The sequence below is a fragment of the Gadus macrocephalus genome, chromosome 23 (genome assembly GCF_031168955.1).
Source record: "Gadus macrocephalus chromosome 23, ASM3116895v1".
Classification (NCBI taxonomy): Eukaryota; Metazoa; Chordata; class Actinopteri; order Gadiformes; family Gadidae; genus Gadus; species Gadus macrocephalus.
This window is the reverse complement of record NC_082404.1, coordinates 5096202-5123701: the sequence shown is the minus strand read 5'-3', so window position 1 is coordinate 5123701 and position 27500 is coordinate 5096202. Positions and strand designations below refer to the sequence as shown.

Genomic DNA, 27500 nt, shown 5'->3' with positions numbered 1-27500 from the left:
AGAGAGAGAGAGAGAGAGAGAGAGAGAGAGAGAGAGAGAGAGAGAGAGAGAGAGAGAGAGAGAGAGAGAGAGAGAGAGAGAGAGAGAGAGAGAGAGAGAGAGAGAGAGAGAGAGAGAGAGAGAGAGAGAGAGAGAGAGAGAGAACGGCTTTCGGATAGTTATACATGGGCGCAAACAGAAATTGAATTAAGGCAGTCTGCATATATCTTTCAGTCGGAGCTTGGGTCCAACAAGCCTGTGGAGATGATTAACGTATCCGACGTGTAACTTTATTTGTGTGCTTAAGTGTATGTATGCGTGTGTGTGTATAGGTGTGTGTGTCTGTGTTTTACCTGTCTCTTGATCAGGGCCAGTGTCTTGTGGCCCTCCTCCGCCAGCTTTGCAACCATCTTGGGATCCTCAATTGTCCTGTTGGCCCTGAACGCATCCTTTATCCTCTGCAACGCATAGGTCCTGCACACCACAACACAACAGAGGAGGGCATGAACAATCCGCTGACACTACCGAGGAGGGACAGGGCTAGGTTTCCTTCATCCTAGAACAATACAACAGATTCTGCCGGGCATCAACAGAGATTTAAAGATCGAAGGGAATCCCAAATTCCACTACAGCTACAAGTCCCTCTGGATAAGGTGAGAGAGTCAGTGTGAAAGCAATAGATATAAAAGGTTGACCCTTGGATCAATTCAAGTCCTAAAGTCCTCAGCACCGACTTGTGGACAACAGCAGCAGGCTGAACCCAACCAAAGCCGGAGCAGGGGGGGTGAACAGAAAGAGCAGAGGTTCTTGGTCTTGCAGCCCGCGGGCCAAACGCACATCAGCACAACAACAGCTACCACACAACTAATAAAGGCCGCGCGGCCGCTCGGCCCCTGCCTGGGCTCCCCGCGCAGCAGGGCTCCACTCGCCTCCACCAATCACAACTGATTTGATTACTCCTTCTCTGAGCAAAGAGAAGGCCCTGGTGCTGCAGGGCTGCACAGCTGCACCCAGATCAATAAACCAGTGTATAGCTGTGTGTGTGTGTGTGTGTGCGGCGGCTAGTGTGCATGATATAATGGACGTGGAGTCTGTTTGTGTGTGCGTCTCTCTGTGTCTGTGTACAATATAATGGATGTTGAGTCTGTGTGTGCGTCTATCTGTGTGTGTGTACAATATAATGGATGTTGAGTCTGTGTGTGCGTCTGTCTGTCTGTCTGTCTGTCTGTCTGTCTGTCTGTCTGTTCGGTGTGTGTGTGTGTGTGTGTGTGTGTTTGTACAATATAATGGATGTGGAGTCTATGTGTGTGCGTCAAATGGGTCCGATCGCAAATGTTACACACAAGTTGGATAATGTCTAGACAAACAGCAGCTCACATGCCCACACCCGCCCACACCCACACCCACACACACACACACACACACAGCGCCTCATCAAACAGAATGCGAGCCAAGATGAGGTCCCAGGGGACGGCGACATTGTAGACATACAGCGGGGAGAAGATGCCGCCTGCTAAGTTGAGGTTTAAACAAAGGAACCCAAACAAGCTCGGTTGTTTAGGAGTTACTGCTGAACACATAGATGCTTCTCAAAATAACTAAATACACGTATTAAAAAAGGTAGTCATTAACGTCCATATTGTTGTAATCTTGGAATATAAAAAAAAAATGCAGACACAATACATCTTGCATAGGTCACCTCATTAATTTAATTTTTCGAGGTGAAGGAATCAAGTGAGATACGTTAGGACGAGGTGGCCTTAACTTGCCTATGAGGAAGTGTTGCATGTGGAGGACCATCTGGAGTTATAAAATGACGTCTGTTCCTGGTGGAATCCTAAAGTGTGTTTGCGTGCGGAGCTGCTAATGGCATGTTTTGAAACCCCCAACAGCATCCAAAATGTACATTCTTGGGCAGAGTAAAACCCCCAAAAGAAATATCGGTCCACAAAACGACTCTTCCACCTTAACACCGGGCCACCAGAGCAGGTCGTTTGAACGGCTGGAGCCCTTTCCGCTCCGGCATTCGATTGCCAGCCTTAGATAGTCCCACCATGCTAGCAGTTAACTAGCTAGCCAGGGTTTGAATATGAAGGGCAGTAATAGCCGTGGCCCCTACCTCTGAAGACTCCCCCGCTAGAGTCTTTGTACTGCAGGCAGTAACGCGGATCGTTTCCCAGACAAATGAAGCCCGTTTGATAGAATACATCACGCCAACACAGAGGCCCGGCCTGAGTCTATAATAAAATACCTCCTCTGGTATCCGCTGGGCCGGCGCCGAAAATGACTTGCGGTCTAATTTTGACATTATTCCACCTAATAGACGAGACATTAAACACGGCAGCTGATGATGTTAGGGGAATGCCTGTTGACCTTGGTGGGAGTTACCTTGGATACGGTTGTCTCCCCCTCTCTCTCTCTCTCATTTAGTTTAAGAGAGCTAATTAAAGTATGAAGGGTGGGATTTACACAGGGCGGCTGATGGTGCAGGGTGGATATGCAGGCGGAGGCCATTAGAGGGGGAAATGAGCTCCTGATGGGGTTTAATGTGGGAGGGACGACTCAGGGAGGAGGCAGGAGGAAAATGGATGAAGGAGGCAAGGAGGGGAGATTAAGGAAAGGACGACTCAGGGAAGGAGGCAGGAGGGAAATGGATGAAGGAGGCAAGGAGGAGGGGAGATGAAGGAAAGGACGACTCAGGAAGGAGGAAAATGGATGGAGGAGGCAAGGAGGAGGGGAGATTAAGGAAAGGACGACTCAGGGAAGGAGGCAGGAGGAAAATGGACGAAGGAGGCAAGGAGTGAGGGGAGAATTAGGAAAGAACACGAGGGAAGGATTGGAAGATGGAATAAGTCCAGCGTGGAAGAGATTCCTTCTTCTGTGTCTGAGGGAAGAGACCAGAGGGAGGCAAGGGGGGAAGGACGGAGGGAAGGAGTCAAGAGTAAAGGACAAGAATAAGAGGACGTTTAAAAAAAAGGCTGTGCGAGGTAAGAGGAGGGAGAGGAGCAGGAATGCCGGCAGGAACAGGAGCGGTGCAGAGATAATAATACCAGGATCATTAGATAAAAGGGAGACATTGATCAATTGTACGGAAAATGCAAATAAGATGAAATGGTACTAAAGGTTAAAAGGGTAAGAATATAAAACAGATACAAAACACACAAAAGAGGATATGCATGTATGATGGTCATTACTGTTGGTGTGGCGAGAACAGAATGGCTCCATGTGTGATGAGGTCTACAACTTGTGACACTAGGCCACATATTTAATATTTTAGGATACACTGTAAAAATATTACCTGGTTTCAATATGTAAAGAATTAACAGGTATAATGTGGTGATCCTAAAGTAATGTTCCTACCTTAATGTGTACCTGTGGCCTTATATTTATATGTATTTATTTTATATTTATGACTGTTATTGTTTTCTGACCGGGGATCGGTGTTCCGCAAATCAGCTGACGGGCCTGTCAGCTGAGGGGATGAGGTTCGAGAGGTTTTAAATACAAGGAAGTGAATTGCCAGGGGGTTTGGCGCGTAATGAATGAATGGAGGGAGTCTGAGAGGGACCTCTAACAAACGCCAGTCCAACTGAGAAAGCTTAATAGTGGGAAAGCTTTAAGAACCACGGAGACAAAGTCGACAACTCTTGCCGACTCGTTGGATACGTCGGTAAGAGCGATTTATATTTTTTGCTGGAGGTTTTTGTTACGACCTGGGTCATCTTGTTTTTCTTTGCCTGTCTTTTTCCCGGATTGCCTATTTTTTCCCCGGACGTAAGAGACAGTTGCTTGCGGAGTTTTGTTCGGGGACATCGGGGATTTCGTTTGGATATTCTTTTTTGTTTGCTTTGAACTAGAGGGAGAACGCGCGAGTGTGCGCAAGGGGCGCGCAAATGGAGGCCGCATATTAACGCATATTAACGCGGTTATCAGATCACATCGGCGGAAAAGACTTTTGGGGTATCTGGACTGTGGGTTTATTTGAGGGTTGTTTGGTGAATGTATATGGAAATATGAACAGTTTGAAAATATATGAGTTAATGTAATTCCCTGAGCTATATCCTCGTTATTTGTAGTATTATTAAGTGGTCTCAAACAAACACAATCAATGTGCCTGGTTCTCAAATTAAGAAACTCGCGTTTCTTTCGTAATAATTGGGCTAAAAGATTAGTCAAAGTGTTACAAACTAGCCCACCACTATCCTGATCTCTACTATCGTGATCTCTTAAAAGCTCAACAGTTCATGAAGCTGTACAGCAGCATTAATGTAAATGCTCCTTATTCAAACAAACATCATACTTTAGATCGTCTTGGAGACAAAGCTAATAACCCACTAGTCCAAGTTAGTTTGGGCTGTGATGGGCTTGAAATAGCCATTGGCTATTCACAATGACAACTTATAGACTCAATTATTAATCATATTAATTGGGAGAGAACAACCAATAGATTACTCCCAGAAGCAAGCAACTGTTGGTTGCATAGCTTCAGTTCAATAAGAATCAGGAGCCCCCCGGCGGGCCAGACCACCAGGTAAATATTAAACCAATCACAAGCTGACGGCATGTGTTCTATAATCAGTTCTCTGAATCCCACGGCAGGAGGGCTGATTGAATTATAGACAATCCTCTGGTGTCTTTCTCTGACCATTACTGTGACCTATGCTGGCAGGAACGCGCTGATACGATTTTGGATGGAATTGGGTCAAGAGAGAGGCACAGAGAGAGAGACAGGCAGCGAGTGAGAGAAAAGAGAGAGAAAGAAAGATGCCCGATTAGGTGAAACGCTATATGGCTTCTTGCTGTTTGTGTGTGTGTGTGTGCGTGTGTATGTCTGTCTGTCTGATAGTGCCCACGCAGATTTCTTGTTTGTGTGTGTGTTTGTTGTGCTGCGTCACTGAAACTTCAGAGGGAATTCTCCATGTGTCGTGGGGGAGATGAGAGGAGCGGAGGGAAGGAGAGGAGAGAGTTCCGTGATCACTTATTCATCAGAGGGCCTTTGCAGAGCCTCACTGCTGACAGCCTGCCTGCATATGCACACAAAATGCACATTCAGTATTGGGGTGGTTCGGATTTGCAGTAGGAAGCTAAACTGTAAAGTATGAAGAGAAAGAAGGAAGAGGTTGAGGGAAAGAGGGGGAAGAAGAGAGCATATCATCATACGTTAATGGTCCATCCTGAAGAGGAAATAAAAACATGCACAATTGAGTAAGGATTTGCAAAAAAGGACTCTTCTGTAGATTTTTTTTTGAGAGAGAGAGAGAGAGAGAGAGAGAGAGGAGAGAGAAAGAGAGAAGTCAGACAAGATAAAAATATGTATGAAGTTAGTTGGCTGTGTGTTGCTGTTTCGACACTTTGGCTGACCTACTTCTGCCAATTTGGCTCTCTTTCAGGAAAACTGCTTCCTGTACTGCAGTGCATCCTGCTTTCTCTCCCTCTTAGTCACCCTCTCAACACAACAGCTTTGTAGACAGGGTTCAACAGAAACCAAAAATTACAGCACTCGGCAGTGGTGCATCGTTTCCCTGCTTGTTGAGTTGACTTGCTCACCCTTTCAGAGAGTAAGGGTGAGCAAGTCAGTGTCTTTGTAAATCCTGTCTCTTGCCGAGGTCTTATCCTTATAATAACTGATATCGATTGGGCCCCACTCCCTCACTCTTCCTGCATGAACTGCCTCTCCAGCTCTTAAACGCCAGGAATTGGAAAGCAGCAGGCCTCTGCCAGGAAAGATTTTGTTACTTTTGTTATACAGACTAGTAGATTAATAGAATATGTGTCTGTGGGTACGCAGTACGCACAGATAAAACACGATATACAATACAGCTATAGTCTTCAACCGAAACCCCATGGTACAGTACATCACTGATGGCCCATATTCTCCTCTTCCTCACCCAATATGTGAGTTACTCCCTCACATATTGTCTCCCTTATTCGCTCACTTTCTCACATATTCAGAATCATTGCCTCACTAACTCTGACTGACTGCAGAATAGACACACCTGTACATCAGTTAAGGGGCTTGTCAAAAGGGGCTTATCAATGGGCTTAACCCTTATCAATTTTTTTTTCTGTTGTGCGTCAAACACGGTGTGAATTGAACTAGTGCGCAAGAGACAGGGTTGATCTTAGAAGAGTGAAATACAACAGACATGCTAACACCTCTGAGAAGTTTAATGGTTTGGTAAAAAAAAAAAAAGTGATGGGGAAAAGCTATAACCTAAGTAATATTAAACGTTTGACAAAAATAATGAATAAAAAAACAATCAAAAGTACACTTTTTTGAGGACATTAATATCGGAACCACACAAAATTTATTAAAAGGCAGACGGAGCATTCTGAGAAATTAAAAGTGAATGCATGAGAGACAACTTTCCTTCAAGTCGATAAAAATACCTCAGAGAATGGTTTATATAACCAAGCTCAGCTTCCAAACATTATTACAATATCTGCAGAGTCCCAACTGCAAATCAATCTGTGTCACAAAGTGTTACTTCTAATATCATCGGGTCCAATATAAACCCTGAATAATTCCAGAATCTGTCACCACCAATTAGATGTCACAGCAGATAGAAGGGGGGGGGGGGGGGGGGGGTGTGTGAAACCCCATTTAGCCTCCAACAACCAACTGATCCACACCAGTACGTGGTTGTAGTTCAAGAATAAAACCTCTGAGAGCAGCAGAGAACAGACACAACCAGCAGTTTGCATGCGGTCACCTTCTTTTACACTTTGAGATTGTCAACAATCCCAAAGATTCAGCAGCTCAAATGACTTAAGTAGGTTCTAGGTTGTATTATTTAGGACAAACAAGAGAAAAGCTTAACAACCTGGCTAAACATCAGTCTATATATAGTCTCCTCGTTGAAAGCGATCTGCTCTGTCTGAGTGAGTAATGCATGTCCCCTCTCATTGTTCTCTGTTCGGCCAGTAGTCAATCATTGAAGAGCATTTTCTTTTTGGTTATTTTCATAATCAAATAATTGTAACGATTGTAATCGAGCATGTCATCGTTGCTGCTGCCATCTCCTAGATATGAGTGATGATAATTCATGTTACGTCAAATATTGTCATGGACACATCTGTAGAAGTTTAAAACCAGAGCAAACGCATTAGGTTAACCCACAGTCGTTGGCATCAGAGGTCACAACACATTAGGCACTGGAGTGTGACGTCAGTTACCTTGCAGAACGTGCTGTTATACTAAATGCTGACCAAGACAACATTGTACTTTCTGTTTAGGTGAATACATATACTCTGAGATATCTTATCTCTCAGACACTAAACATTTCCGCACACGAATCTCAGCTTTATTATGATATTACATGTGTTCACTTTAGCCAGTGGCCAAAGTAAACACAACGTCTTCGTGTACGTTTTTGTAAAAATGGCAATTGATAAAGCGTGTGTCCTTTTCATTAAGACGATTGACATGTTATGGTTTACCTGTAATTGTACGATGGGAACTGCTTACTCTCTCGCAGAAGCATTCGGTACAGAGACAGCACTTGTGTTTTCGTTGCCATGTTGCTAACAACGCTGCGACCTTCGGGTCCTGGACAAAATACAAAGCATCTCAGAGACCGCCTGTACATAAATGTCTTCCTTTCAATGTATTTGTAATTTATTTAAGATTTTAAATAGATATTTAACATGCAATCGCAAAATAAACAATATTTACATGATATTATTTTTCATAGCATAGTATTCACGCGAGAAATATACTAAGATATTCACAGGCGATTATCGCGTCGTCTAAAAAACACCAATGCTACTGTGGCACAGAAGGTGAGTTAACTCTTGTAACTGTGATTAATGTATTAACATGCGGAAGAGTTGACATACTATTGTATTCATTTGAGTGAGTGTCCTGTGTGGCGGGTTCGCAGGTTCAGTACAAGAGCAGTGATTCCCTGTGTCGTTGTACTCTTCTCTTTTTATTGATAAGCATGTCAGCTATGCTAGCAGAAGAAGTGACCAAACTGAGCCTTGCTCTTCACCTCTTATGTGACTGTCAGTGGTCGCCCGCCACACTTATACAGACACAATATTACACGCTTCGCTTTATGTTATTGCCTCCTTATTTTTCGTCATGTGTTTGTCTAGCGTCTGAGATACTATACTTTTAGTTGCGTTCAATGTCGAGCACATTCCATGAGGTAGTAATAGGGTTTAGTATTAAACCCCTGCCTAGTTGCAAATCCCGTATGGTATTAGCCCTGCCATGAAGCAATTTGATTCTAATCAGTCATGTCAGATAAATTCTTAACCAGGGCATTCTCGAAAGGGGAACGTGAAATGATCGGCAATGAAATCAGGCAGTGACATTGTTTAGCGTCACGCTCTCTGTTATATGTTATAGATGGTGCACTGCAGTGCTTGGCAATGCACACATTAGTTCGCATTCCTCATAAGGAAGGAAGGCTGCATTGTTGTCTATTATTGTAGATTGTTGCTTCTTTGCATTGGAGTGATAAGGATACCTTTTGTAGTTTTTGCCCCCAGGTTGACCTTAACTCCCTCCACCTCATGCACCACATGCATTATAAACGCATGCAGAAAACATTCAGAACTGTAAATTGTCTTCAGTTATAAATTATGAAAGTGGGTGAGCTGTCTCCCTTACTTTACATGAATAGACTTTGCTACATAGTAATTGCTTTTTACCTTTTAATAGCTGTGATATCTAATGAATCATACCCTCTTGTGCGGAAAAATAAATAAATCCTTTAGCAAGGTTAGATTTGTTAGTGACGTGATGAAACGGAACAGCGGTCCCAAAGCTGTGCATCTTGTTTGCAACACTTTTAAATTATTTATAAGTGATGATTAAAAAAATGGTTGTTGTATACCAGGGGGCTCAAACTCAACCTACCTGGGGGCCGTTGGAGGTAGAGTCTGGGTCAGGCTGGGCCAGATCAAGTATTCCACAAAAAAGTAGCACAACTGACCCAATGTAAGTTAATGATCGGGCTATAATTAGATCACGTTGGCTATGTAATCGCTGACAACAGGGGACCTTTCGTAGTGGTTGGTGGAAACCGGGACATTTTAGCGTCCTTTGGCTTTTGTCGGGACTCAGGAAACGTAACTCAAAATTGAGACTGTCCCGGCAAATCAGGGACATCTGGTCACCCGATCACAAGAGATAAAAAAGCGTGGCAAGCGACTCAGCAAAAATGTGCGTTTGACAACAACACGTGGGCCGCACTAACACTAAACTTTGATGTCAAGTAGGGGGCCACAATATTTCATCCCGCGGGCCTCAATTGGCCCCCGGACCGCAAAATTTAGACCCCTGTTGTATACAGTTGGTCTCATACTAAGTAGCTGTTGATAGGCCTGTCCTGAAGATGTACTTTTTGCTAGTAAATAATTGTATCCAAGTACGCTGTGGGCGGGAGTCTTGGTAAAGCTTTACAATCCGCAGCCTGAGGCACAAAGTTATCAATGAAAATGAAACGTAAACGATGGGCCGTGCCGCTTCAAGACTCTCTTCTGTGGTTGTCCTGGGACTGTTCGCCATGATCCTCTTTGCCGCGGGGCCAGCTACCACATTGCTTTAAAGAGAAGACCAGTGATAAGTAAATACTCACAACTGTCTACTAGTCGGATCCTGTGATTCAATCCCCCTTATATCCCGCCTAAATACGGTGCCAACCATCCGCACCCCCACTGAGATGACCAGGAAGATTATCTTTGTACAGTGGATGTTTAGCTAGCCCCTTACCAGCATTACCTGGGCTGGGGGTCAAGACCACTCAGCAGTGAAAATATCATCAGACCTGGGATGCTACAGCTCAGGTGAGAGTCAGGTGACAGGTGTTAAAAGGACTCACGTGCACAGTCATGAATACACATATATCACTAACACACATTTGCTAAACCATGCTGATTTAGAACAATCACTTACCACATTGAGCATTTTGTGTGTGTGGTTTGCATGTTTGCCGTACACTTTAGTAGTAGATGTGTGAAAGGTCACATGCATATCCTGTTTGCTGATGTCCTACTGGCTTTGCGTGGAAAGGTCAACGGCACCGCTTTGTGTGTGTGTGTGTGAGAGAGAGAGAGAGAGAGAGACACAAGTGTGCCTGCACATTCATGCAGGCACACTTGCATGTCTATTTAAATTTGAGAGAGAGAGAGAGAGAGAGAGAGAGAGAGAGAGAGAGAGAGAGAGAGAGAGAGAGAGAGAGAGAGAGAGAGAGAGAGAGAGAGAGAGAGAGAGAGAGAGAGAGAGAGAGAGAGAGAGAGAGAGAGAGAGAGAGAGAGAGAGAGAGAGAGAGAGAGAGAGAGAGATGGGGTTGAGAGAGAGAGAGAGAGAGAGAGATATGGGGTTGAGAGAGAGAGAGAGAGAGAGAGATATGGGGTTGAGAGAGAGAGAGAGAGATATGGGGTTGAGAGAAGAGTTAATTCAACCATTGATTGGCATGTCTTGTTGACGTTTGCGACGCAGCTTTAGTCGGTGTGTGTTGAAATGTTCAGCTGACAAGTGGAATCCACTGATGGACGGCTGAGCATCACAGATGGATCAATAAACAGCTTTATCCCTATGGCTCACCCCTGGCCACCAGAACCAGTCTGGACTTATATTGCCATATTTAGATTAGTTTAAATGAGTCATACTTTTATCTTTTCATTCCGTTTATTATTGCTTCAATTATCTTGCCATTTTTATTTCATTAATCTGTTTTATTTTTATGTGCAGCATTTTGCCAATCGAAAGGCGCTTTGAATATTGAAATATATAACTTATAACTCAACCTTTTGTGAGTGTAAAACAGTACTAATCTTCATCATGATTATCAACATTATTGTTATTATATAATTTAACTATATTATATATATATATATATATATAATTTATTTATATATATATAATATAGTTAAATTATATAATAACAATAATGTTGATAATCATGATGAAGATTAGTACTGTTTTACACTCACAAAAGGTTGAGTTATAAGTTATATATTTCAATATTCAAAGCGCCTTTCGATTGGCAAAATGCTGCACATAAAAATAAAACAGATTAATGAAATAAAAATGGCAAGATAATTGAAGCAATAATAAACGGAATGAAAAGATATAGTAAAAAATAAATGATTGGGGCAGCAAAACAGAAGTTGGAAATGTCAGTCCAGCCATCTACTACACACGCTTGATGGCATTTTAAGTCGTGATAAAATGGGGGATCTGATTCGGCAAGCCTAATCTCCTCCTATAACGAGCTACCCAAATAAAATAGAGGACTTTAATGAAAGTGTGTGTGGACGCACACGCTTGTGTCTGCACCAGCGAGTGTGTGTGTGTGCATTATGTTTTATATCTCACGTCAGGATGGTAACAAATGTCTCTTGGCAGACTTTGGAGGAAACCATTTAGTTTTAACTTCTCTATTTGGCCGAATCGTAAAGCTGCCCCACCTGGTGTTGGACCTGAGTGTGACATGCGTAATGGTCCGTGCCAGTGGCCAAACTAAGTCCTTCTCTTTCTTTCTGTCCCTTTCTCAGGAGATTCTCGACTTTTGCCTTAAAGGTCCAGTCAGTGTGTACAATTTAGTTGCATCTAGTGGTGAGGTTGCACATTTCCACCAACTGAATCCCCCCTCATCGCGTTCCTTGATAGAATTACGAATTGTAATGAATTAGTTAGTCTGTAAGTTAAATTACAGCTCATAGTTTAGAAGTTAAGGCCCTGTTACATTGAATGCGATTGTTTGTTGAGATTGTTTTCCATTGTAGATAATCCTAGAGAGGGTTAAGCTTCTAGGACACTTAAAATATAAAGTCGAAAAGTCAAAGTCAAAGTTAGATTTATTGTCAACTACAACAAATGTAAAAAGACATAGAATAACTGAAATTTCCATTGTCTCTTACCCTTGATGCATTAAGTATAAAGGATAAAATGTGGTAAAATAAGATAAGTGATATTTACAATAAATTAATTCTAAATAATCTGGAATAGTGCAAGGTAAGCAAAACAATACGGTATCGATAAATAAAGTAAAAAATAAGTAAAATGTTGGGGAATCTTGGGGGCAGATGGGAGGGGGTTTCAGAGACCAGAGTTCGGGGGGGCAGAGGCGAGGGAAGGGAGAGAGGGCAGAGAGTTGATCTTCCGAACAGCCCGGTGGAAAAAACTGTTTCCCTGTCTGGTGGAGCCGGCACGGAGGCTGCGGCACCGTCTCCCAGATGGCAGTAGGCTGAAGAGGCTCTGTGAGGGGTGGCTGGGTTCACCCACAATACGTGTGCGATCATTTGTCCTGGGCTTCGTCTGGCCACTGGTTGATTTGAACATAGGCGTCCGAGAAAGGGTTACATTTCTCGGGCCCTTAAAGAAGAAAGCCAGGGTGTGCTCGGAACATCGCTCATTGTAATGCTCCTACAAGGTAGTAAAGAAGTATCACAAATGGGTCGTAGCTATGGGGATAACACGCCCCTTACTCCTATAACTCTTAGCCCAAAACGCATTTTTAAGAGGCGCTCTCTCCAGAGCAGTCCGTTCCGTTCTGTGTTTCAGTTGAAACATGGCGGGCGGTACAGCATGAGTGCCTCCAAGGAGAAGAACCCGCTCCCTGAGATAAAGGGTTCATTTTAAGGTAACGAAAAACACAACCTTGATAAAACAGACCTTTCTACCGAGTCCCTTCCGCCAGATGCCGCTAAATTATTCACACTGCACCTTTAAAGCAGTTGAAGGACAACAGTTAAAGGACAACATCTTCAGCCAATCTGATTAATTTAATTTACGTTAAATTAATCCAGTCGAAGAACAGCATCAAACAGCACATGTCTTTTCCACAGATAAAAATCCAGCAGTGCATTTACATTTGTGTTTCATGGGTTTTATAACATCCAAAAATCCAGTGCGGTTTAACGTCTAGAGGTCTGTATCACACTACTTTGACCGAGGAAGTTGCATTGGGCATTTTTGTCAAGTTCTGACGGGGCTACAACTGATGGTATGGCTGCCTACTACCGCTTTTGGGAGCCGTGGCTTTGTCATCATTACTACTGCCAGCCCTGCTTCACAGGATGGACACCGTTTACTGGGCTTCAAGTAAGCACTACTAACAGGGGGCCTTATTAAAAAAATACAACAAGCAGCAAACACGTCCCTGAACACTGTTGTAAGTGTCCTGAATACAGACTGCACATGGGCGAATGAACTAGAAAAAATAAGTTAACTCTGCATGTCGACTGGGATTCAATCATCCATGTGATATTTGGACCAATTTGTGGCAGGCTGCAGAACTCTTATTACCATTAGCTCTGGAGTATTGCAGTAACTGCCACACACACACACACACACACACACACACACACACACACACACACACACACACACACACACACACACACACACACACACACACACACACACACACACACACACACACACACACACACACACACCGGTTTATATTGTTAGCCCCTTGTTCAGAATCAGAATGTTCCCTTTCTTACTTGTAAGTTCTGCCTCATGCTAACTTTAATCAGGTCTGTAAACCTGATTAATCAGGGATCTGAGCCATGGTCATAAGGCGCTGAGCTTTATGGGGAGTTGAACTGAAATTAAAATGATTTGCCCAGGGCAAAGGCACATTTCCCTGAAACCGTTAGACCGAATCCCAGTGATTACAGAATTGATAATACAGAATATATACAAGCAACATATTTTTGTCATCACAAAAATGCCATCAGTCTGATGATTCGATTCATTTATTTGATTATTTTGGTGAAATATTATCCAAGAGAACACTCGTATGGCAGAAACTGAAATAGTGTTTTTCTCTTATATCTTTGGTGGACAAACCCCCCGCGCCCTGTGAGTCCCTACAACACTTCTGGCAGTGTTTACTGCCCTACTCCCAAGACACTGAGCTAGTGATTTGTAGAGCCACTTTGCCACACAGCAAACTGTTATTTATTTTGTCAATCTTTCCATCGCACTCCCTCTTGCTCATTCTTTTAGTTTTTCTGATCATATCTTTCTTCTCTCTCTCCCTCACTCAGTCACTCACTCACTCCCATTTTGTGTCTCACTCTCTCACTCTCTGTCTCTCTATCGGTCTCTCTATCTTCCCCTTTTTCACCCACTTTCCTCTCCCAGCCTGTCTCCCTCCTCTCTCCCCTCCACCTATCCATGTGACCGCCCGTCTGTCCCTCATCAGTCCACCCATAATATATGTATCCACGTCAGACACACTGCGTTGACTTCTGCCTGTTCACTTCACTGCCTGTTGTGTTCAACATAGTTTGTCTATTGCACAATTATTCACTATTGTCATGCAGGCCATTACCGCCGCATTATTTTGCTCACCATTACAATTGCCGGCAGGTGCTTTTAACTTTTTGAACCCCCCCCCTCCCCCTGACTTTCTGTCACTGTCCGCCCATCAAGGGTTGTGTAACCTATAGCCATTGGTTTTGCCCTCATGGCAAATTGCTCTCATTGTGACTACATGCCAACCCCCCTCCCCCCGACCCCAGGGAGCCCTGCAAGACAACTCCCTTCTTATTAGAGGTACCCGTGGTGGCTACCATGGCGACAGTGCTGGTCCCGTCCTCACCATCAAGGATGAAGTCTGCGTCGGGAGATCTGTCGTTACGCTGGACTCTGACACACCAACAGCATCGTGCTGACATACCAGCTACACGCGCATCATGTCATAAAAAGTGGGGCTAGAGGAGAGAGACTCATGGGAGAGATGGAGAGGGAGAGGAAGAGGGAGAGAGAGTGAAGACCAGAGCAGGAGGTAGGGGAAGTGCGAAATTGTTACTTCCCTCAGAAATAGGTCTAATTTGAAAAGACCTCTTCAAGGTCTTTTTCAAATTTGATATAAACATTTTATTTTCAATTGACCTACTTAAAACGGCTATAATAATTGGTATGATTCACACTTTTTGGTTGTGTGCTGTGTATGTGCTCCGCGATAGACTCAGTTCAAAGAAGTGCAGTGACCTTTGCTCTGTTCAGCGGTTTCATGTAAACTTGGTTCCAATTGTAAAATGATTTGCATATAGATGATAGGAACATTACGGCCTCCTTTGTTTTTGGGACATACATTCCTGCCCTAAATTGATGATTTGGTTAATCTAGATCTCTTGTTTGTCCAAAGCATCATTGAGATGAGCTTGCGTGCTCAGGCAAGTCTCATAATTCATAATTTAAATGCGAGTCAGCCACCTGTGTGTGTTTGTCTGTGTGTGTGTGTTACTTTTCCTGCTGCTTATTCCATTTGTTTGCAACAAGTAATATTTATGTCCTGCATAATAATTTGCATTAATGTGGAAATAAATCCGTGTGTGTGTGTGTGTGTGTGTGTGTGTGTGTGTGTGTGTGTGTGTGTGTGTGTGTGTGTGTGTGTGTGTGTGTGTGTGTGTGTGTGTGTGTGTGTGTGTGTGTGTGTGTGTGTGTGTGTGTGTGTGTGGTCGGCAACTCTGTATGTGTATGTATATAATGGTCGATGAGTGTGTTTGTTTGTGGTGTGGGTGGATGGGTGGCAGCATAGATGTATTTTGGTAAACAAGTATGTGTGTTTGTGTGTTTGCACGTGTACTTTTAATCTCCAACTTGTGTTCTTTTTGTCTCTCTCCCCCAGCATACGTTAACTCCAACACTGCCAAGATTCCAAATCCCACGCAACCACACACACTCCACAAATATGAAGATAACTCCACCAGGACATAAACAATCCATATGCACAAACGTCCACATTTATACTTGCATGGAAATGGAAAAATACATTTTGAATTAGAATAGGTGCATTATTAGGATATTCCATTCCCAGTTCCAGCAAGGTTGTACTGGGTCTGATCCCTTATGCCCACAGCTTACCCTGTAAACATCCTTGAGCAAGATACCAACCCCTAACTAAATTGTTAACAAATAAAATGGTAAATACATCATTAGCAAAGGATTTCGGACTTTGCTGCAGACTTCAGGATGTGTGTGTGTGTGTGTGTGTGTGTGTGTGTGTGTGTGTGTGTGTGTGATGTCAGTAGGACACACTCCCTCTGAACAGCGTGTTTCCGTGGTAACAGGTGGTTGCAGGTGGACAGGTGAACAGTATTGCCCTTGCCAAGAGGCACAGGGGAAGGAAGTCATGAATGGGCTTATCATTCTCAACGTCTCCTTTGCCAACGGCAGTCACCTCATTTATTCTGTTAATCGGTTTCTGTCCAATGCTGTATGTTTATGAAAGAGCTGGCTGTATTTCTGTGTAGAAAGTAAAAAATTTGACCAACTGTTTGAGTTCACCATGTTTAAAGGGACTAGATGTAAGAATCAGAAATTCCTTCTCATTACTGGCCCCTTTAGCCACTAAGTGAACTGCATCCTGCTCGAGCTTGTGAGCTCTCAGAGCTTGTGAGCTCTCAGAGCTTGTGAGCTCTCAGAGCTTGTGAGCTCTCAGAGCTTGTGAGCTCTCAGAGCTTGTGAGCTCTGTGGGTTGAGAAAATGACAAACATAAACTAATGTCAGTTAATATTATGCATAAATATTACCCATAAACAGACAATGGGAGTGGCGTGATGGATACAAATCACATCAAATTTACGAATTAAAAAGTTATGAAAGGACACTTTTTCCTGACTATCTCCGTTCAAATATGATAGAAATTAGGCCACAGGCTGTTCTACGTAATGGCGAGGATCGGGGAAGGTGTCCTTTTGAAGTTAAATTACAACCCTTGTTCATAAATTCACCATTTAAAGCTATTGATGCGTGTTCAAATCCTGCACAGTAGCTTCTTCTTCGTCTGTTCTTTGGCTCGTTAGCGGCCCAGGATGCACCTGTGCGCCCACGCGTAGCGCATGTGTGAGCACATCGGGGTCCTCCGAACCGGTTGGAGAGCGGGGATTAGGCCAGGGCTCAGGTGTGCGTGTGTGTGTCTGTGTGCGTGTGCGTGTGTGTGTGTGCGCCTCATGTGCTTACAAGTACTTTTTTATGTTTCCTGTTGGTCTGCAAAAAAATGGAGCGTGTTTTCAAAGGATGGGGCTAGAGGAAACCAAAAAAAAACCGGGACCACCGACAGTGATTGATTCCAGATCAGCCCCAGCCGTCCCTCCGGTGGGAGGACTTGTTACGGGTCAATAAGCGGACCCATAATTCCCAGCGTGTTCAAAACCGAGCACCGGGCTGCCGGCACCCGGGGCTCTTTGGTGTGTTGGACTATAAAGAACCACCGCAGTGGCTTCCTTCACGGCTGCCTTTCTTAAGAACAGAGGAGGGTGGGGAGGGGGGAGTGGCCTGAGAAAAGTGAAAGAATGAATTAACAAACCTCTTTTTAAGATTTGCACACCGCTAGACACCGGTAGGGATGTACTGGAATAAATTACTTGTTCAAAGTGACAACCGTGTGGGTGTGTGTAGGTGTCTGTGACGAGTCTTCTCCCAGAAATACCGGTGTTTGCCGGTGGGCCTGCCCAACTGAGGCACACCTTGCTATTTATGACGAGGAGCTATATGCGGGATGGAATATGCATATCTTGTGCTATCCTGGATCACGCGCACACACACACGGCAAGTGCGTATCAATGCACCTCTGCTATAAACAGAAAGAAGATTGAGTGGGTGGTAGGAATGGGTTTTGACTAGATGTTATTTAAACCATCCAGTAAGTAAGATCCCACTTAAAGACACTAATTGTCTTTAAGTGGAATCCAGTTCCTCATGTGTTTGTAAGCAAAGTCGGCCAATGACTCTGATACTCCAAATCACTGTGTGTGTGTGTGTGTGTGTGTGTGTGAGAGAAAGATAGATGGATGGAGAAGGGCAGAGAGAGGGAGAGAGAGCCTTCTCACAGAAAAAATATCTGCAATCGACAATGTGTGGAAGAGCTTGCACATCTGTGTTGCGTGTGTGTGTGTTTGCTGTTTGTGTGCATGTGCCCATGTGCATGTGGGCAGACGAGGCATGCATATATACATATTTTATGAATGTGGTCTTGGTGTGCATGTGTGACTAAGTTATTGCCTGTGTGTGTGTGTGTGTGTGTGTGTGTGTGCTAACCACGTGTGTTTGATGAGGTGCCATAGTGACATACAGTGAAGGAAAACAAATTGAATCTGTGTGAAGCGGGGAGGCACAGAGAGCTGCAGTCTCCGCACTTATGCGGCCTCCATAAAAACCTCCCCCTTCGTAATGTCATCCGTCTCTCTCCCTCTCTCTCTCTCTCTATCGCTCTCTCACCACGTCTATCTCTCTCTCTCTCCCCACGTCTATCTCTCTCGCCAGTCCCTCTACCCCTCTCCCTCCCAGGTTCCCTCTCACTCCCTCGTTCTCCCTCAGCCTCTTTCGCTCCTACTGTATACTAATCAGACAGCAATCCTCTTGCTCTTCCTCTCCAATTTCCTTTTGTTTTGCTGCCTTCTTTCCCCTGTACTTCTCTCTTCGCTCCTCTGTTCTCATCCTCTCCTCTCTGAAATTCTCATATCCTTCCTCTCCTCCCCTCTCCTCCCCTCCCCTCCTCTTCCTCCTCATCCTCCTCTCCTGTACGGCCCTCTCTGTGATTCCCCTCGCCCCTCAGCTCCTGGCTCCTCATGCACATGTGTCCCTGGGTATTACAAGGCCCTCTCTGCGTTTGGTGTTTGAGCATTACATTAGCGGTACATCCCTGTGTGTGCGTGCAGGCTATGATCTGATGCTCGCTGCGCCCTGGCTTCCAGAGGCGCCCACGGTGTGCAAGAGGCTGACATGCTACTCTGAGAACTTAAACCGACCACTGTGTGAGAGAGAGAGAGAGAGAGAGAGAGAGAGAGAGAGAGAGAGAGAGAGAGAGAGAGAGAGAGAGAGAGAGAGAGAGAGAGAGAGAGAGAGAGAGAGAGAGAGAGAGAGAGAGAGAGAGAGAGAGAGAGAGAGAGAGAGACCTGAGCATGCTCCCGCATAGCGCTAGTCATGCTCGCAGCAGAGTCGTATTACGTATATTTTTGGTTGTTTAAAGCTAAGCAGTGTGATGCTGCTGACAATATTGGTGTGGAGGAACCCATCTGTGGCTGATGGTCTTCTCCTCCGGGCTCGTCTGGCCTGGCCAGCACGGTTGTGTAATTGACAGGCAGAGTGGGCAGTGGTGGAGGACCGTGGGTGGATACAACCTTGGTTAAACAACTGGACAAAAGGGTAGACGCAGGCCCGGGACCTGTCATGTTGAGATGTCCACAACAGCTGCTGAGGTTGTTAGTTGTGCTGGAAACAGCATCTACAAGCCATAGAAGACCAGGACTGATCTAATTGGCTTTGGCTTTCTCTTGCTGTAACATGTAAGATAATAAACATGTTGGTAGGGTGTGTGGATTGGCAGACGGATCCTCTTCAGCTCCTGCCCACAACTATGATGGGCTGAACAGTTCATTATATGTATATACAGTTCATTATGTAAATATCACGGTATCACGAGTGTCGCTTCTGTGGCGCACAGAAGCAACACCCGCGGGGTGGGACAAGCTTGTTGCCAACATCGTCACAAAGGGCTGGCACATTAGCCCTTCTCCCTTTTTTAAAAGTTTGAATGGGTCGTGGTTATCATTATCATGCGTCACACTACAGCATTGTTAAATACATAATCCTGATTGGTCAATAACCTTCCAAGTGTTTGGGTTATTGTTCAGTAACGGGCCACCTCTGCCTTTTAACACTCCTGATCAATATGAAGTCAAATCTAACTATCAAGCAGATGTTTCTCTGACAATGGATAAACAATATGCAGAATAATACATATATTTTTGCTGATTAATTCAATCAAGAAATTTAACATTCTAGATTCAATCAACTGATAGTTGAAGTTTTCTTCCGGTTTTGGTGCGGCCACATTACAGACATCAATAACTGCCAATGCCAGGCTGGTAGTAATTGCAAAACAAAAACGGCAATCTCAGGACCCTTTGGTGAGGCTAGGTGGGCCCGGTCTGCTGGAGCGGCCCTCGTTCCCTGGTCCGTCTGGGTCTGACCCAGAGCTGGCTCTGTGTGCTCTGCTGCCCAGCTTAAGGCTGGTTAGGCCTTCCATCACCAGGCTCCCAGGGCCTCGTATGTCAGCATTCACAATCTGTCTGACAATAAAAGCACTTGCTGCCACCCACCGCTGCCCCATGTCGGCCGTAACTCTTCAGACATGCACAGCGTTAGAAAACCCACGGCAAAAAGGGAAGGTGTTCCCCCTCTTTCAGGGGGGCTGAGGGATGCGTCTGTATGAAGGATTTTGTTGTTGATGGAAGGATATTGGTAGGGGCAATTTTTACATGGAATAATATACATACATACTTAACAATTTGTGTCTTGGCAAAAACAAATTCATAAGTGTCCCAGTGTGATTATGGTTTGGAAAGTACAACACTTAAACTTTAACAAGGAAAGAGATCAGGAAACTGCTGAATAAAGTTTAAGACCTTTTATTTAGAACTTTAATAAAGTGCTACAGAAGCCGAGCTGGTCCGCAGAACTACTGCTTTTCCAGCTTCGGCAAACAGTTTTTATTGTCTCGCTCTGTGATTCCTCCCACAAGCCCCAAGCCCGGGCTGTGATCAAACGATTCCCATACATGAGTTCAACTTCAACCCGCTTCCGTTGTTTCCGTTATCTTCACGGTCTTCAAGCACAGAAATGGTTTGCCGTGTATTGGTGGCAAACCGGTCATTCAGTTCCCCTCATCCTTTGACCTCGCCTCCGCTATCCATCAAAGAACATTCAGTCCCCCTCATCCTCTAACCTCCCCTTCCTTATCCATTCCTTTCACACTTTTTCTATCCATTAGGTTGTCTCGATCTCCTCGTAGAGTTATATAATATAATAAGGAGTATTAGTACATTATGTGGGTACAGAACGTAGAACGATCTTTCTAAGTAGCAAGATTCTCTGGAGGAGACTAACCAAAGACTGTTTTTCTATGCTTATCTTATTCATATAGCATATAGTGTAAGATAATGGTTATAGTCCTTCTAGGATTTAGAAAAATTCTCCCACACATAAAGTCATTTTGATCACTGGATGCACACAGTTGATTCCTGGAAAAAGTGAACCAAGTTTGCCCCCGTAATTAGAAGCCCATATTAAGATTGTATTTTATGATCTTAAAGTGGGTCAAAAGCCGCCAGGAGAGTGTAGTCAGTGGTCAGGGGGTCTGACAGCCATGTGGCCCTGCGTTCACCCCACCTCTACCTGTAGGCATCACTGAGCAAGAAGCCTCATTCAAACGAGCTCATTCATGGCATTTATTTGGAAAAATACATAAATAATTTAAACTAATAACGACCAAGAGTAAATGTATGCATTTCCTTTGGTTTTCGCATCTGCGAAAACCACTGAATAATAAAAACACACAAAAAAACAAAATGGCCGTAATCTGCTTGTTGCTCGGCCCGGGGGCTGGAAGAGGGGCGTGGCCTCCTTGGGGTGAGGAGCATGGGACATCTTCTATGACTCCTTCCTGGTCATGCCTCTCTTCCTGCAACGGCCATCCTTCCATTAGCGCCCTGCGCTGCTTGCCGCCCCTCCGTTTGACCACGCATCACAAAATGGCGTTGCAGAGAAAGCCCATATCCCCCCCCCCCCCCCCCCCCCCACTGACCACTGCTGAGTCATCCGAGAACCCCTGCAGATGACTCTGCAATTATGGGATACCTGCAAAGGGGAGGGGGGGCCGGGTTCATTTCATCAACTGTCAATTTCACTTTATTCCCGCAGCCCTTAATCACAGCTACAAGTCTAAGACTCACACACGCACACACTCACGCAGACACGCGCACACACACGCACATACATCACTGCACACTCGCCAAGCATAAATAATGCCGCTGTCTTCAGGCCTGAAGCCACTGTTTTAATGAAGAAAGAAAAACACAACATGAAAGTCTCAACATTTTGACACATCGGTACTCCTGTTTCAGGAACCGGGAATGTTGAGGCGTCAATTACCTTCTTTGTTTGACAAGTTGGTTCTCCAGCTGACAATTTGATGACATCGTTGATATTATGACTTTATGTCCTCATATGTTCATTACCTCTCTCTCTCTCTCTCTCTCTCTCTCTCTCTCTCTCTCTCTCTCTCTCTCTCTCTCTCTCTCTCTCTCTCTCTCTCTCTCTCTCTCTCTCTCTCTCTCTCTCTCTCTCTCTCTCTCTCTCTCTCTCTCTCTCTCTCTCAAACTCTTTTGCTCCTGCAGATATATTTCCTCTAGCCTTTCCTTTGTTTCTCTTCCTCACTCTCTGTCTCTCACACACACACAGTCACACACATTCTCCTCTCTCCCTCATTCTCTCTATCTTTCTCTACCTCTCTCCCCATATCTCTGTCTCTCTCTCTCTCTCTCCCTCTCTCTATTTCTCTGCAGTAAGTAATTTATCACCTCTCTCCATCTGAATGTCATTTTTAGAGGATGAATGAATCCCCCTCCCTCAAGCCACTCTTGGTGTGTGTGTTAATGTATATGTGTGTGTGTGTGTTTGCGTGCACTCTTGCACAGGCATATGTGCGTGTAGGTGTTTGTGTATGTGTCAGCATGCACTTGCACAACACTGGCACCCACACATATGTGATATATACCACCTCCTAAAACTGTGTTGACCTTGGCAAACACTCTGTTTTGCGGCATCATATTTCCCGGCCACCATGTGGAAATTATCTCCACCTTTAGTTTTTTAGTTGAACAGAATACAGATATTTGCTGCTGTGACCTGGGACGAAGGTATCACTTTGCCTGGAGCTCGCAGTGTTTGTTATACGCAGCCAGCGATTTGGAGGGCTGTAGAATGTTTGTCCTTGGATGCCTTTGAAACCAACAGCACTTTATGTCATGGCGGGCTAATACCACGACAACACCGCTTGTTTGTTTACACACACACACACACACACACACACACACACACACACACACACACACACACACACACACACACACACACACACAGGACCCACGTGTGGGAGGCATTGCTCGCACTGTATAAATATTACATTTCGTGTTTTGGAATTTGTAATAATCCACCAGAATTTGTGTAGTGCTCATTTTGAACTGTGTGCTGTCACTGGTAGACCCCTAGTTAGTGCGCTAACTGCACACTGTGTGTGTGCCTGTGTGCACACTGGTCTTTGTGAACGCGTACGATCATGTGTGCATGCCTTTATGGATTCACTAAGTACTGTATCATACTGCACAAAGGCAGTATAATACAATAGCAGTGTAAAGGCAGATGTAAAAGTTTTATGGATCTCGGAACCATAATCCATTTTACTGCAATGCCACTGCAATGCAACACCTCTTGTCTTGGATAGAGGATCTTGTTTGTGTGTGTGTGTGTGTGTGTGTGTGTGTGTGTATGCACGTGTGTGTGTGTGCGTTCTATCTGCGTAAGTGCCTTAGCGTGTGCGTGTGCGTGCCTGTGTGTCTGCGAAAGGACAAATATTTGAGTGAACTGATAAAAGGCAAGTTCTCTTCTTCTCCCCACCCCACCCCCTCCAAGCTCCTAGTGTCCTAAGGCCTAAAGGAATCGGATGAAAAGCAAACTGACGGAAGGCTCCAAGGACTTAAAACGTAGGAAATTAGGAGACAGCGAAACAATAGAAATGGAAGGATGGTTAAGAGATGAAACAGATGAGAGAGCGGACAGCAAATAGACTGACTGACAAAGAAGTGGTTATTAAATGACTTTACCTTTGCCTTGCGCACACCAGGGACCAACTCTTCCCATGTGAATATAAGAATTGCAAGCAGAATTGAGTCCAGCATGCCAAAATTGCAAAATATGTGTGACTGGGCCAATTGTGTTGAAGACGGCCCCCCAGCGGTGATTGCACAATGGAGTCCATGCTCAGTTCTGAACCATGTAATACAGAAAAATTTATAGCTGAGCCACAACATTCAATCCTAAAGTCAAGAAAAAAATGTGCAAAGAAGACTGAAACTGTCTGAAACTCTTTGGCTTATATCAACCTTACTTTCACACGTGTGAAAATGTTTGCGAAAGTGTGTTAGTGTGTGTGTGTGTGTGTGTGTGTGTGTGTGTGTGTGTGTGTGAGAGCGCTGCTGCTGCGCGGTGCCAGTGGCTCTCCCTCAGCTCACCTCCAGTGAGGGCTGATGTCGCTGCAGCTGACAGCTCTGATTTACGTCCGACCGCGACTCCCTGTCCTCGGCCCCCGGCTTGCTGCGCCGCGCGCTGGCGCCCTGGTGATTTGTGGTTCTGGCGTCCCGCAGCTCATTTGCATGCATCGACCTGGCAAAGAAAGGAGGGCCTGGGGGGGGGGGGTGACTGGATTGTAGATGTGGCAGCTTGTTTAATCGTTGTTTTGTTTTGGTGTAATGTATCTCTTTCTTATCTCGGGGTTCATCCTGTCGGTTGGCGTCGGACCACTGGGGTATGGTGTTCTTGTCCCCCATGGTAACCGCCATCCGGGGCTCGGATCTCAAGAGGAACTTCAGATTGTTTAACAAACGTTGAACAAATCTGACCCTTCTTATTATCACTTTTGTAGTTTACAATGTTGCGCATCATAACACAAAATTAGTCTCACTCCAATTCTAACCTTATGGATTATGCCCACACAATTATGGCAAATATTGTCAATAATAACAATAATGATAAGTCACTGCATTTGTACAGCGCTGTGAACAACAAAAGCAATTGTGGTTTATTGCACGATTCAATAAACGCAACAACAAACCATCAATTTTTTTCCCTCTCTTTTATTTGCAGCTCCATGGGCCAATAGCGATGGGAATACAGACCCGGACCCTACCGTTGCTCCTCCCCTTCCTGCACTCCTCCCCCCGTCATGTGGCCCATCGACGCTCATTAAAACTTTCAGCCAATGGCATCCTGCCAACACACAGCCACACCCTCCTGTGTTGCCATTTTAGCAACGGCAGCTCTGCCGCCCAGCCTGTGATTGGTCAAGACTCTGTGAGGTCCTAGGCCACACCTACCCCCGCGATGACGTCACCAATATTACACCAAGATCCTGGCCAAAGTTGGAAGGAATCTCCACAATCAATCCCATCATCCTCTCTGGCTCATCAAGGAGAGGATCAAAGACCATTTTTATGGGTGGGTCAGCGTTACAGAGAGTTCGATTTGGCAGCGCAGAAAACGTCTGCCAAGAAAGGTCCAAATCCATCGTGTGAACAGCCCTGTTTGTTAGCAAACTGTTGCTGAATGATTCATCAGCCAAACATTCCAGCAGTCCTTAATAAATCATGCGTTGATGCTGATTGTATTTGCAGTGCTGAGGGGCGTAATCTCAGCCCCTGGCAGAGCAGGGCTTTAACAGGGCCAGGTTCAGGGGTTTGATTCCCGCCGATGCTGCTGGGACCAAGGCTCCAACAAATGGGGATATCCAATCAGAGATAGACTGTCTTTATATGTGCTGTACAAATTACAAGTTACAGTATCGGACACACGATGACTGCACATAATAAAATATTCAATCCCAATTAAGCTCCTGACCGCCACTGTCCATCTCTTCCGCAGCGCCTATACCGGTCGTGGGAACCCCTTGTTCTCGGTCCATGACAACCTGAGTCCTGTTGTTACCACCGAGCAGAACTTTGACAGGTGAGTACGTTCCACCGCTCCCGAATGCTCTGAGCGATGGTTCAGCGGAACGAAACACGGTTCGTTTTCACCTAAATGTGTGATTTAACTGTTATTTTTCGAACTGTGAGTCTCAATGCAAAGACTTGAACAATCCTGCTCATTTAATATAAGGATGTTGAATCTTCTGAAAAATGGCTTCATTTCTGACTCATCTGTTTGATTGACAGCCTTCTGATCCCAGCTGATCACCCCAGCAGGAAAAAGAGGCGACAACTACTTCCTGAACAGGTGTGCTTCTGACCGACTGCCGTTAACCAGACACCAGAAGTTTAATTTCTACTTATTTTTTATTTAATTCATTAATGTGTAACTCGATTAATGTCCCTTTTTATTTTAGCTAGCCCAACATCGTAAGGTATTAATATTGTGATAATGTACATATGAGTGTATATATATTATATATATATTTCTTACTTTTCACCTCCAGGACTACGATGCTCCGTGCACACACATCTGCCCACCAGAGGGAGCTAGTGAGGTCGGGCCTGGATAGGTTCCTATTGGCTGGAGATGTATACAGGCGGGACGAGATCGACGCCACTCATTATCCCGTCTTCCATCAGATGGAGGGCGTTCGGCTGTTCACTAATCATGAGGTTGGAGCGTGTTGATGTTTGATGTTGTGTTGACATTTCCATGCTTTTACCTTCATTATTTTACAAAAAACAAAATATTTGCAACAGGAGACTTCCCAATGTTTTTTTGTTTTTTTTCCCCATCCAGCAAAGGGAACATTAATATGATAAGGCATGAAATAAGCATCAATGACTACCCAAGTGTTGTCATTCTAGTTACGCTGGTGCATCAAGGTTTACCTCCAATGCGGTACACTAGCCCTGGAGACCATCCAGATACTCAACTTGCAGATCTGCCTGTCTCACAAAGCCCAGTGCTAGGACTCAATCGATGTCTTCGAGCCAACCTGCTGTCTTGCTCTTTAAATGTTGACCTTTTTTATTCAGAATTTCGCGATCGTAGCCCAAGGCGTCCCTAAAATCTTTTTCAAGAGATTGCAAACCAGATTGCAGTATAATAACGGCACCATGTTGGTTTTGTACTTTATCTTTCACACAGTAGTACGCAGTACTACTTGAACAGATTTCAAGTACTATTTATTAAATTGGGTAATCAATCCTCAGGTTGCTACAATCAAATAACACTGATTGACTGATTGGTAGACCGATACAAACATTGTTGCTGTCGTTGTTTCAGTGGGAATGAGGGCTGTATAAATATAAACACCATATTGTTGACCAAAATGGTAGCATGTCAACTCGTGTTAAGGACCAAAAAGCTAGCACGTCACCTCATGTTAATAAACAACATGCTAGCATATCCTCATGTTAATAAACAACATGCTAGCATTTCCTCACATGCTAATAAACAACATGTTGGCACATCACCTCATGTTAATAAACAATTTGCTAGCAGGTCAACTCATGTTAATAAACAATATGATGGCACTTCACCTCATGTTAATAAAAAACATGCTAGCCCATCACCTCATGTTAATAAACAATATGCTAGCACGTCAACTAATGTTAATAAAAAATATGCTAGCACGTCACCTCATGTTAGGTAACAACAACATGCTAGCACGTCACCTCATGTTTATAAACCTCATGGTAGTATATCACCACATGTTAAGGACCAACTTGCTAGCATGTCACATGTTAATAAACAAGGCGGTCACACGCCGCTGTGCGTTTCATTCCACAGCTGTTCTCGCGGGTGAGAACGGCGAGGACCTGTCTCTGTTTGAGGCGGGCGGCAGACGCACGGCTCAGAAGCAGCAGTGCCACACGCTGGAGGCCCGTGAAGCTGGTGGAGCACAACCTGAAGAGCACACTGACGCGGCTCGTCACCAGTCTGTTTGGGAAAGGTGAGCACAGCCGCTGCTGGGTTTGGCTGGTGGTCAGGTGGGTGGGTGGGTTGGTTCAGG

At 44.6% G+C, this 27500-nt stretch overlaps 1 protein-coding gene and 1 long non-coding RNA gene across 3 annotated transcripts in view; one reads left to right on the top strand and one right to left on the bottom strand.

Moving 5' to 3' along the window:
* LOC132452162 (LYR motif-containing protein 4B) overlaps positions 1-7575 on the bottom strand; it is a 20714-nt gene extending 13139 nt beyond the window's left edge. The window contains exons 1-2 of the mRNA XM_060044594.1: positions 7420-7575; positions 333-453 (exon numbers count right to left, since the gene is read on the bottom strand). Coding sequence (XP_059900577.1) covers positions 333-453; positions 7420-7568 — 270 coding nt within the window. The 5' untranslated portion in view covers positions 7569-7575. The remainder of the gene's footprint in view (positions 1-332; positions 454-7419) is intronic.
* Positions 6634-27347, top strand: LOC132452163 (uncharacterized). 2 transcript variants are annotated; one of them, XR_009524254.1, is made up of 6 exons: positions 6634-6861; positions 24659-25009; positions 25433-25516; positions 25726-25786; positions 25986-26154; positions 27278-27347. It is a non-coding gene; the product is annotated as an uncharacterized LOC132452163 (long non-coding RNA). The 2 variants fall into 2 exon arrangements; XR_009524253.1 differs by lacking the exon at positions 6634-6861 and adding an exon at positions 7690-7761.
* Positions 27348-27500: the final 153 nt, after the last annotated feature.